Source organism: Dunckerocampus dactyliophorus, chromosome 7 (genome assembly GCF_027744805.1).
Source record: "Dunckerocampus dactyliophorus isolate RoL2022-P2 chromosome 7, RoL_Ddac_1.1, whole genome shotgun sequence".
NCBI lineage: Eukaryota > Metazoa > Chordata > Actinopteri > Syngnathiformes > Syngnathidae > Dunckerocampus > Dunckerocampus dactyliophorus.
Window position 1 is genome coordinate 1382832 of NC_072825.1, and position 12666 is coordinate 1395497.

The following is a 12666-nucleotide window of genomic DNA, read 5'->3' on the forward strand; positions in this document are numbered from 1 at the left end:
ACCTCTGTCCATCCATCAGATCAAAACAAGGGCTTATGGTACAAATGGCTTCAAGGTGCACATAGGAAATTGTGAAAACAAATGGCTAAATGGCTACTGGTCTAACAACTAATGCTGCATTTCCATTGCACAGTACACGCTCGGCTCTACTCACTCCCAGTTTGAGGCGGTCGGGTTTTCCACTTAAATATAGTACCATGGGAAACTGCAGAAACCAAGCCACAGTCACAGCAAGACACGCTACCAACCCATAACAAAGGAAGGACGATCGGGGGCTGTTGATGGTAGACAAAGTTTATTCAATAGTTGATTGGGGGCAGCGAGAAAAAGTAGCGCTGCAGCAAAGTGGAGACTGTGGGGTGTAATACACGTGGTTCACAGTTTTGATTTTCATTTTGTGTTATTGCCTGAAGTTTGGTGGTTATGACACACTCCCTTATGTCGAAACTACCTATGCAATTCGGTTTGTAAAACGAGACCTGCTCGTGAACTACAGTAATCCCTCACCGCTTTACGCTTCGAATTTTGCGGCTTCACTCTATCACAATTTTTCAAAAATGTGTTAATAAATCATTGCTGTTTCATGGTTGAATACGGCCTATTACGGCCTAAAATACGCATTTTCAAGCAACACTAAATGAAGTAATATACAAATCTAAGGCATTCAATGACGTTGTGATAATATGTAGTATTCTATACTGGTCACTAGGTGTCAGTAATGTCACTGGGTGAGACAAGCACCAGACTTGATCGGCGGAACAGGCTTTTATTGCAGGTTTGAATGATCTCACAACAGGCACAATAATCCCTAACACGGGCTACTGTTGCAGCTGTAACCCAAGCCGAGCTAAAACTCAACTCTGAACCCCGAACTTCCTGTTCGCCGCATCACTCAGCTCCCCTCGCATCGGAACACATTTACAGCAACACACACAAGCACGAGTCTTATTTATATCTTATTTTCTCTTATTATGTCTACTACATTAAATAATAGGAGTGTAAAGGTGACTATAGGGGTGTTATTTCATGTCTAGAGGGCTCTAATAATGTTAAAAAACATATTTAGAAGGTTGTTAACGGATTTTCTGACAACAAAAATATTTTATTTATAAATAAGGAATCCTACTTAGCAAAAATTCACTTATCACGGTCAAGTTAACGTCCAGAAAAGGAACGCCACCACATTGGACGTGAAATGAATTAAATGATTCTTCCTTCTGATGGCTGTCAACGAAGGTGGTTGCATCTTTTGCCTCTCCCCGCTCTTATATTCCCTGTTTTGCTTCTCATGTCTCGTTTTGTTCTGCCTCCTACTTTGAAGCGCTTCTGTCCGCACTGCTCTCCAAATCTAAATCACGGATTGATCAACTGGTCTCTCGCAACTGACAGAATCTTCCCGGCAAGCAGCTCAGGGTTCGGGGGAACCTGTCTGCCCTGACGGAACGTTCAATGTCGGTTACGTGATAGACAGTTGGGGGAAGTGGAGGGTCGTGTGCCTGGCGATTCTTGTCTTGCCCTGCTGTATCACAAAATTTGGAAGACGGAGACAGCAGTCTAAGTGCCCAGCAGCTGCCCGTCATGATTGCTGGGTCGATCGAGAGACCAGAATGGACAAACAGTATCCGAGTCTATTGGAATGCGGCTACTCGCACTAACCCAAACATTCTAATCAGCATTTCGGCTCCCCCCCCCGGTATTGGCCCCGGGCCAAGGTCGCTGCTGGAACAACTCCTCCAGGAGATTGCTGCAGTGAGACGCTTTGGAACCTTCCCCTTCTTTCACAGACACCTGTTGATTGTTGCCTCTGCCCAGGGCCGCTCACGGTCGTCTCCATGGCAACTGCTGTGTTATTGCAATGACATCCTGCGGTCTGAGGCACCAGGATTGTGCGCTAGACTGAACAACTTCCCCAGACCTACACTCACACACATGCACATATGCTACACACACCCTCTCCCATCCCACACCTTTGTCGCTTCATCCCCCCAGTGCTGACAGGCGGGGTCCACGACACGCACTGATATATGGCTGTGACGAGTGGCTGGAACACTTCCACCCCCCTTTCCTCCTCCTCTAGTGCAAGTTTTGAGTTCTCATGTTGTAAAGTGTGCTTAGTAGTAGCTTGTACCTCTGAGTAAGCGAAGGCCATTCTCTCTCTCTCGCTCTCTCTCTCTCAAGACAAAAATTCTGCCAGAGTAGAGAAAAATGGACCAACACTGGACCGTCATAAAGGAGAGAGACGATATCCTAGAACATGTGATCACGTGACCACTCTGAAGAAGACTGTAAGTGATCAGTTGAAACTGTCAGGCAACTCTGGTGTGTTGAAAAAGAACTGTTGAGAATGAATGAATGATTGACCAAATGAACCTCATTGGATGATGAGATGTGATGACTAGCATCAGGGTACAGTGGCGTTAAGGCGTTAAGTTAGGTATAAGCTATGACGTGAAAGTCGACTAATGACGCCGTCGTAGGAACAGAACTCGTTCTTAAATCGGGGACCTGCTGTATGATTGCAGCGCCCACAGCTAAGGTACGGCAGGAGCTACTAAGGTTAGTTGTTTCTGTCATTGCTCCATGCACATCCTCCAATGGTACACCCAGCTTGGCTCAACTGAAGGTATGCTAGAAATACAACGGAGCCAAGGAGGTACGGTGCAGCGGGAAATGGGCATACAGTGTATCTGACGTCCTTAAAGGCAGTAGTTTCCAAGCTTCTTACAGTCGCATACCCCTTCAGACATTTGATCTGACCATTTTCGGGGCTCATTTTCACCACTGGGCCGTACGGGGTTTGGAACACCAATATAAATGAAATCTTCAAGAAGAAACACTCTTAATGCACAAAATAATCATCAAACTGACTTATTTGTTCGCATGATGCACACACAGCAATGAACATCATTTGATGTCTTCTGTTTGGGCCGTGAGGCATTCAGGCGCACTAGTAATTGTGAGTGTCAGGCGCTAATTGTTTTTCATTTTTATTCATGTGCCCCCTATGACAATTGATGTACCCCACATTGGGAAGCTAGGCTTGAAGGCACTGCCTCCTTATATCCACAATCTCAGTGCGCCTCCTTTGTCACCAGTTCAGCGTAACGGCCGCCTCTTTTCAGCAGCTCGTCATGGCAACCCTCCGCCTCCACCGTCCCGTTGTGGAGGACGACGATGTGGTCGGCCTTCTTGGCGACACTCATCTTGTTGGAGATGAGCAGCACAGAGCACTCCTTGCCTTGGCTCAGCAAAGCCTGGTGGACCTGTTGGGTGCAATCAAGTCCTGCGTTAGAAGATAACCCACAGGAGGCACTAAGAAATACCAGAGCCGATACCAGAGCCCTGTTTGCTTTAATATTGTTATTGTATTATATATTATTATTGTAGCATCTACAGACGCTGTAGCAGGGGTGTCCAAAGTGCAGCACACACCAGTTGTTTTTTTTTATTGGCCCGCAGTACATTCTAAAAATATAATTTAATAAGAAAACTAAAAAAAAAAAAAAAAAAAAAAGGAAAACATGAACTTATTCAATACCAAAAACGTACTTAAACCCGAAGGCCCGATCCCAACAAAGTATTTGTACGTCTTTTACGCTTATTTTTGCAGGGGAGGCTAAACGAGGTGCTGAAGCAACTCCTCACAAATGGATCGTCTTGAGAGCAATTTTAATGCCATAAAACGGCCACGAGATGGCAGAAGTGCATTTGATAAGAGCTGAGAAAGGAGACACATGACATGGCAGGACAGGGAAGCCCAAAGCAGCTGTTGCATTGTACCACACGCATGCACACGCACACACACACAGTTCAGTTCCAACTCACAGATCAGTTCCAAATGTGAAAATTGTACATAGTTTATGGCATTATATTTGTACATAATTTTGATGTAAAAAAAACCCAACCTTTTTTGTGTCGTTTATGTTGGTATACAGTAATTGTTTAGATATCTGAGCTGACACATAGCAAAAAATATTTGTGTCAAAGTGAAAGTTATGCTTGAAATGTATCTTTTCTCCCTTTTTGTTTTTAGTTGGGAACTGATATTTTCCTGAAACTTACCTATGTTCTCCTGCTGATTACTCAAGGACAGAAAAAGGTAGAAACAAACTTTTTTTTCTGATGAAAGAGGGGAGTCTAATCTTTCTTTTGGTAGCTTCCATGTTTATATAACCATAGCGCAAAATATTCTGCGTGCCTTGAAAGATCAGTCAAAATCCGTCAAAATGGCCGGTCCTTTTGAAAAATGGCTGGGATTGAATGAGTTAAGAGAAAAAAAAGTTGTGATCTAAAGAGAAAAAGTCGTAATATTATGAGGAAAAATCTATTTAGTAGCCTAAAGTTGAAATATTAAAAACATATTAAAGTCATAATATTATGAGTGACAAACAAACCAAAAAATAAAGAAAAATTAGGTTGCAGAAAAAGTGATGATGTTAAGAGAATAAAGTCAAAATTACAAGAGGAACGTTTACAAGAAGAAAGTTGAAATAGTTGGAAAACAAATTGTAATTTTGCAAGCATGAAGTCACAATATTTTGAGCAAAAAAAGGTTGTATTCTAAGGGGAAAAAGAATACTGTACTTGTAATATTATGAGGAAAAGTAATGTAATTTTAGTAGCGTAAAGTTGAAATATTAAATTAAAAAAAGTCATAATATTTTGAGAAACAAACAAATCCAAATAAAGTTGTCATTTTTTTTAAATTAGGTTGTAAAAAATATTATGGGAATAATGTCAAACTATCATAGGAATAAAGTAATAATAAAGTAAAGGAAATAAAGTAATCATATTACGAGATGAAAATTTACAAGAAGAAAGTTGAAATTGTTGGGAAAAAAACACACAACAGCAGAAATGGAAAAAAACAGATGTCATTTTATGAAAATCAAATCAGAAGGAGAAAAAAAGTCATATTCTAACGACGAACAAGGAAGTCCCACAAGGCGGCCATGCTTGTTTTGGCTTTGTGAAAGGAAAGGGGGCGGGAGACGGTCGCTATAGGCTGGATGCTGCAACGGGGGCGGAAGTGATCGGTGGAGCCGATCGCCGTTGTAAAGCAAGTATCGGCATATGCACGATACCATGCTTTTTCACGGAAATCGGCCGATACTGATCGGTGGCCGATCGATCGGTGCACCCCTACTTTATTCCCATAATATTACAACTTTTTTCCCTCCCTCTAATTTTCCAAAAATGACAACATTATAATGACAACAGTATTTGTTGTGTTTTTCTTGTAATTCTTGACTTTATTCCCATAATATTTTGGCTTTATTACATTATATTACTGACTTTATCATCACTTTTTCTGCATCCTAATTTTCCAAAAATGACAACTTTATTTTGTCTTGTTTGTTTCTCATAATATTACGACCTAAAATGTCTTTTTTTTATTTACTATTTCAACTTTATGCTATTAAAATGACGCCATTTTTCCTCATAACATTACAACAACAACAACAAAAAACCTGCGGACTGCAAATGCCCCCCAGGCCGCACATTGGACACCGCTGCTATTAGTAAGTCTGATTGGCTTGAAATCAAATTTGAAATTCAAGCAAATCAACAGTCTTTTATAAAACAGATTGATAGGATTTCCCGGGTCCTAACCTGATGTTCGTTTTCCGTGTCCAAGTCGCTGGTGGCGTTGTCCAATATCAAGACCTTGGGTCGTCGGATTAAAGCTCTGGCGATGGCGATACGTTGTCTCTGCCCTCCGGATAACTGTGCTCCTTTCTCGCCGGCATCTAACCAACAGCACATTATTGTTGCTCATTCAAGTGTCAAGTATTCTCCACCAGAGCTTCTGGTCCGCACCTGTGTCGTAGCCCTTCGACAGCGCCGTGATGAAGTTGTGGGCGCTGGCGAGGCGGGCGGCTCGGTACATGTCGTCGTCGCTGGCGTCGCAGGCGTATTTGATGTTCTCCCACACGGGGCGAGCGAACAGCAGACATTCCTGACTCACCACGGCAATCTGGCGACAACCATGACGAGGAAGAACGGAGGGTGTCAGTCCGTGGTTCCTCAGAACCACGTTGGGTTTTTCAATTCCAAAGCCACCCACCTTGTGCCGAAGATAAAGGTCTTTATAACTCTGCAAAGGCAACCCGTCCAGGAGGATCTCCCCGCTTTGGGGCTGGTAAAACCTCTCCAGCAGTTTGATGCAGGTGGACTTCCCTGATCTGTTGAGACCCACAAGTGCCGTGATGCGTCCCGGTTTTATTTCCAGGGAAACGTTCTGGTTGAAGAAGAGTTTTTTATAGTTTATTTTATAGTTTTCTTGTTTCATTGTATTTTTGTATTTTTAGAATGTGCCACGGGCCAAAAAAAACAACAACCTGTGGGCCGCAAATGACCCCCAGGCCCCACTTTGGACACCACTGATGGAAGGCATGACAGATAAACACTAACGGGAGCGAGCGAACCTTGAGGACAAGGCTGTCGTCATCGGTGTTCTCCGAGTAGGCAAAAGTAACGTTCTTGAACTCAACGTGGCCCTCGAGGTTCTCAGGGGCCAAGGTTCCCTCCGGGGGTACTCGAGGTTTCCGATCCAGATACTCAAAGATCTTCTCAGAGGCGCCGACAGCCTTCCTCACCTCTGGGTAAGAATGCATGAAGGCCTGGAAAAGATACAACATTGGAAGACGTGACAACAGGCGGATTCATGCTCGAGTTCTGCGGCGGCTCACCTCCACAGCAGAAGCAAACTGCAGCTCGTAGAGGACGAACGAGACCAGCGCTCCGCTGCTGACTGTTCCCCTTGTCACGAGCATCCCTCCGTAGTACAGAATGCACACTTTCATGGCCAAAGTGCTCAACTGGGGAACATGAATGGTTGAAAAAAATCAACTGTGGTGTTTGCTTCCTAGTGTACAGGGGGTACCAGGGGTGCCCAAACTTGTCCACCGAGGGCCACGCTGATATTTAGTAGATATGCTAAGAAGTTATAGATAGAAAAAAAGGTGACAAAGCGTACAGTGTGATTACTATCAACTTTACTCTTTTTTGCGCTTTTTTCCCCCCATTTTTGCATTTTTTTCCCAAAATATTTCAACTTTCTTTTTAAATAAGCTTTGTAAATTTAAAGTCGTAAGGTCTAAATTTATGAGAAAAAAGTTGTACATTTACGACAATAAAGTTGTACATTTACGTGAATAATGTCGTGAATGTATGAGAAAAAAAGTTGTACATTTACGATAATAAAGACAATATTACGACAATAAAGTCGTACATATACGAGAATAATGTCGTAAATTTACGAGAACAGAAGTCGCAAATTTACGGGGAAAAAGTTGTACATTTATGATAATAAAGTCGTAATATTGAAGAGAATAAAGTCATAAATTTGTGAGAAAAAAAGCCGTAAATCTGAGATTTTGAGAGTAAATTCGTAAATTTACGTGAATAAAGTCGTATATTTACGAGAAAAGAAAGTTGTAAATTTATGACAAAAAAGGTGTAATATTACGAGAATAAAGTCATACATTCACGATAAATAAAGTTGTAAATTTGTGAGAAAAAGACAAGAAAAAAGTTGTGAATTTACGATAATAAAGTCGTAATATTACGAGAATAAAGTACATTTACGTGAACAATGTCGTAAATTTACGAAAACAAAAGTCGCAAATTTACGAGAAAAAAAGTTGTACATTTACGAGACAAAAAGTCGTAATATTATGAGAATAAAGGCGTACATTTATGAGAAAAAAAGCTGTAAATCTGAGGTTTCGAGAGCAAATTCGTAAATTTACGTGAATAAAATTGTATTTTTATGAGAAAAAAGTAGTCAATTTATGACAAAAGAAGGCGTAACATTACGAGAATAAAGTTGTAAATTTGTGAGAAAAAGTTGAGAAACAAAGTTTAAAATTTCCGATAAGAAAGTGGTAATATTACGGTCATATTACGTGTCAGAGGGAAGGTGGAGCACAGCTCTTCGGGAAGGAGGGAAACTTTCCTCTTGATTGAGGCAGGCTTTTATTTATAACATGGCAGCAAAACAGAGCAGCCCTTCTCACTTCCACCCTCCTTACCCCATCCCCTCCACGTGCCCAAGGCCAAAGGTCACATAAGTCCCCCCTTTTCGCAAAAGGTAATGTTACAACTTTTTTCTGGTAAATTTATGACTTGTTTCATGGATGTACGACTTTACTCTGGAATCTCAGATGATTATTTGCGTGTGGCCCTAATACTCCGTGGTATTAGAATGTGCTGCGGGCCAATGAAAAAAAACAAAGGTGTACCACAAATGGCCCCCGGCCCGCAATTTGGACACCTCTGATATAAAGTATGCAGACACAAATGAGGTGATCCACCCACACTGTTGGCAGACGTAGTGACTCCATAAATTGCGGCCTGTATTTTATGAAGGGCGTACGTGTCCTCCATGGCCTGCCTGTAGCGCTCCGTCTCTCCGTCCTCGTTGGCAAAACTCTTCACCGTCTTGATGCAGGAGAAGGTTTCTGTGGCCACCTGGTTGGCCTTAGCCACCGACTCCTGGATCTTCACCGACAGCGTCTAAAGATCGCAGAAGACGTGGTTTTTCGTCATGATGGGGCAGCATGATACGGCATCGGTGTTTACCTGACTGAAGCGCCCGATGAACTTGGGTATGACCCAGATGATGGGCAGCCCCATGCAGGAGAGCAGCGTCAGCTTCCACGACTGCATGGTCATGAAATACAGGAGGAAGAAGAAGCGGGCCGTGTACCACATGACGAGGCTCAGCTTCTCACTCAGCGCCTCGCTCATGTCGTCCGTGTCCTTGGTGATGCGGGACACCAGCTCACCTGCAACGGAGGCAGTGATACTCCAGCGTCACGTCTTATCTCTTTCTCACGGGATTCCGCAGCCGACCTGTGGTGGTGGCATCAAAGAAGGCGATGTCCTGTTTCAGCACTGCTTGGAAGACGGCGTTCTGCACTGCCGTGTGGATACGCCGCATGGTGGAGATGTACACCAGGTCGCCGATGAACTCCTGCACCGCGCTGCAACACGCAAGAATGCAAAATGGGAGCTTGCTTTTTGTCAGCTTCCTGTGTGTGTGTTTTTTTAAGTTGACCTTGCAGCAGTCATTGCCCCCATGATCATGATGGCCTCGTAGAAAGCGTCCGGCGCCTCTTGGTTTGTGATCCAGTCAGTCACACGGCCCGTGTAGAGCGGCACCGCCATCTCGCCTGCAAACACATTCCACCACGTTAGGCTGTCCATCAAAGCACGTTCCCTGATTTCATGCCAGAAAGAACAACTTGCTCAACAGTATAGAATGCTTCGTAGTTGTGTAATGCCACATTTCTCCTCTAGAGGCAATAGTGAGCACAGGGGTGTCCAAACTTCCCCACTGAAAACGTTCTCCACACCATTATTTTACTATTTAAATTACTTTAAAAAAAGAAATAATAGCTTAAAGTTAAAGGAATAAATACAAAAAAACTAATCCTCTTTTTAAATTAAAAAATATATACAATTTGTACTTAACTTTTATTAAAAACAAAGAGAATAATTCCTCACCTTTTTAAATTACTGTAGTTAAAAAAAACAGAAGTCACAGTTTTATTCGGTTACAAAAATCAACTTTTCATTCAGTAAAAAAAGTCCTAATCTTTTTTAATTGGTAAAAAAAAGCTATAATCAGATTTATTCAGTAAAAAAAATATCCTCACCTTTTTAATCATAAAAAAATAAAGTTAATTTAATTAAAATAATTTCTCACCTTTTTAATTAGTTTAAAAAACAAAAGCAGAGTTTCAGTCATTAAAAAACAAATTTATAAGTAACAAAAAAAATCATGGTTTTATTCAATTAAAACTAATGCAAATAAAGAACAATCCTTGCCTTTTCAATGACTTAAAACAATGATAATCATAGATTTATTACATAAATGTAATATTACACATTAAATATAGTTTTATTCTGTTAAAAACACAGAAAAATTCCTCCCCTTTTTTTAATAAATGTAAAAAATATTTAATATAGTTTTATTACATTAAAACAGATACAAAAAAAATCCTCACCTCACCTTTTAATAATTTGTCTAAATAAGTTTTATTAGATATATTACATATAAAAAAAAATCTATAAAATGTAAATACATGTTGATAATTTTTAAAAACGATTGTAGTTTTATTAAATCGCACGTTTGTTCATGAAACACCCTAAAACCTATCCAATGTAGGTCAGGCTATGCTAATATATATATATTTTTTTAAGCGCCCTCCTTCTCAGCTTTGCATTATCGGTGACAAAGCAAGTGTTTAATGTTAGTCTCGTGTCTTGTAACGTACTACTAGTTGCATAAATGTAGAACGTACATTCCGGTACCACGCACCGCACACTGCCTCACTTACCATAGGAGGAGAGCAGTACAAGGATCAGCACAATAACAAATCGTCCGACATAAGGTCGCATGAATCCAATCAGCCTCCTCCTAAGAGATGACTCAATGTCCTCTTTGGGCTTCTCCTTGGCGCTCGTGGACGTCCACAGCGAGACGTACTGACTCCAGTAGACCCACGCCACCGCCGTCACCGCGTAGCCCTGCAGCAACTGCAAAAACACACGCGAGTACCTTGAAAAGACTGCACCAGGAGAGCCAGATGGGCACTCACAGTGAAACCTTTGAAGTCGGTCACAATTCCAATTTCAGTCTGTTCCAGGGTCAAATTGTGGCCATCCTAAAACCTTTAGAACTTTACAGGCAAGGTTTTAAGTCATATTTTAACATGACTGACAGTCATACGAGCGAAGAAAGAAGTGAAGAACTGTAAAATAAAACTGACTCACTCCGGGAAGACACCTGTCATTTGATTTGTGTCATGAACCCCCGCCCATTCCCACCCATTTCCTTTGTTAATATCTGCTTCTATGGTTATCATCACACCTTGCTTCCTCACCATCACTGGTACACAAAAGCCAAAAAAAAGACTTGCTGACATCATGCATGATGATGCTTGGTTTGACTATTGAGGCAGATCTTCCCATACCATACCACTTTTGGGGCTTTTATATTGAATACAGAGCAGTACTTTTGATTTTGGTCGACTCACCCTTTCCCAGGAGTGCCATCCCCACACCTCCTCCTCGGTGGACCACCCCATCCCAGAGAGGAGGCCGACATAGACCGGGAGGTGCAAGCAAAGCACCGATAAGCTGCTTGCCCACGAGAGGTCTCCTCCGCAGGAGGTGGCGGTGACGAGCAGGAGGCCGGCCCTGGTCAGCGCTCCTGCCCACAGGGTGACAAGCGAGGGGCTGGGCAGGAGCTTCGAGAGCTGCAGGAGGCGGAGGCCGCGCACCACGCAGACATCCACGCACAGCAAGAGCAGAGGGATGAGGAAGTGGCTCCGTTGGCGCATCGTGCACCACGTCTGGAAGCACAGCACCAGAGCTCATGACTGCATGCATGCATTTCCAGTGAGGGCCACATAGCTTTTTGAAATACTGTAGGTGAAACAGCATATTTACTACAAACTTGGCTCTTTACTCATTTTCCCCCATTTTTGCTGTTTTTTAAAAATTGTTTTGACTATTCAACTTTCTTCTTAAAGAATCTTTGTAAATTTTCTTCTCTTAATTCCATGACTGTTTACCTTTTAGCGCAGGGGAGGTGGGAACGACACAGAAAAAGAAGCGCTTGATTTGCTCACCTCAGCCCCGTGACGCACGCCACAGTACGGGTAATCTCGCCTCATTGGACAGTTTGTAAAAGAAAATGATCGGTTATTGGAGCTATGTTGAATGTTATCGGATTTGCCGGTGTGATGTCATAATTCCGCAAATCGGCCAGTGCACCCCTAATTTTTACCTAGGGTTTTTTTCACACTTCACTTTGCTATCCAGTAATGTGAACACAATGCTGCCATTCCGTCAGAAAAAATATTGCAGCGCTCCGTTCGCCGAACAAACACATACAGGATAGGCGAAACAAGAGCCTTTTTAATGTAGTCACACAACCACCACAACAGACAATAATTCCTAACACAGGCTAACGCTGCGGCCGCAAACCACAACATTGCCAAATCGTTCACGGCAACACGTACACGAACACAACACACAGCAGCCCTAAAGGTCACTACAATATTTTTAAAATACTTTTTTATTGCTTACTTCGCAGTCAGAGGTACTTATGTTTGCACGTGTACACACAACACAGTTAATACATTTGGTTAAAAAAAACAGCTTATTGTTTTGTGCTTTCGATTTCAAGGTGATGTATCGTTTTAGGGGCTTTTTACTGCAAGTCCACTTTTTTTCACTTTCGTTTTCTCCTTCTCGCCACTGCATTTCTTTGAAACGAAGAAGTTCCAATGAAACTCAAACAGCATTCAGTTTAAAAAAAGAAAACAGATGAAATGATTTAATTAAGAGAACGCCAGAATTGAGAGTACTGTGTACTTACTGTAAACGACGCAGTGGATTTATTCGCTGATCAGCACAGCAGTTCTCTTCGAAGTTGCGTGATTTTAAAGTTACCAAACAGCTGCCATAGTCTTAAATGAAGACAAAATAAATCTCAAGCAGCAGCTTCTTCCCTTCAGACGCCGACTGAACCGTAAAGACTCGTCAAAGTGAAAGAGAAAGTAGCGTGTCACTGATATAGACTCACTGTGTCCAACAGCGACACTACATGGCGACCTAAGGTATGTACAGTATATCCTGCATCTACAG

At 42.1% G+C, this 12666-nt stretch overlaps 1 protein-coding gene across 2 annotated transcripts; it reads right to left on the reverse strand.

Moving 5' to 3' along the window:
* Positions 1 to 20: 20 nt before the first annotated feature.
* tap1 (transporter 1, ATP-binding cassette, sub-family B (MDR/TAP)) lies at positions 21 to 12583 on the reverse strand. Of its 2 annotated transcripts, XM_054783032.1 has the most exons (13): positions 12398 to 12583; positions 11049 to 11366; positions 10350 to 10548; positions 9065 to 9179; positions 8860 to 8990; positions 8587 to 8792; positions 8323 to 8520; positions 6693 to 6821; positions 6429 to 6623; positions 6068 to 6241; positions 5821 to 5977; positions 5614 to 5750; positions 22 to 3263 (listed from the first exon to the last, which is right to left on the reverse strand). In XM_054783032.1, exons 2-13 carry the CDS (start codon positions 11352 to 11354, stop codon positions 3072 to 3074), a joined length of 2139 nt encoding a protein of 712 aa, XP_054639007.1. In that variant the 5' UTR covers positions 11355 to 11366; positions 12398 to 12583; the 3' UTR covers positions 22 to 3071. The 2 variants fall into 2 exon arrangements, with proteins under 2 accessions (XP_054639008.1, XP_054639007.1); XM_054783033.1 differs by lacking the exon at positions 11049 to 11366 and having other exon boundaries at positions 21 to 3263; positions 12398 to 12581.
* Positions 12584 to 12666: the final 83 nt, after the last annotated feature.

Coding starts and splice junctions, on each gene's coding strand:
- tap1 (XM_054783032.1), bottom strand. CDS start 11,354: ATGCGCCAACGGAGCCACTTCCTCATCCCTCTGCTCTTGCTGTGCGTG. Junction 8,991..9,064: donor GGGGCAATGACTGCTGCAAG/GTCAACTTAAAA, acceptor TGCGTGTTGCAG/CGCGGTGCAGGAGTTCATCG. Junction 3,264..5,613: donor ACACGGAAAACGAACATCAG/GTTAGGACCCGG, acceptor TGCACCCAACAG/GTCCACCAGGCTTTGCTGAG.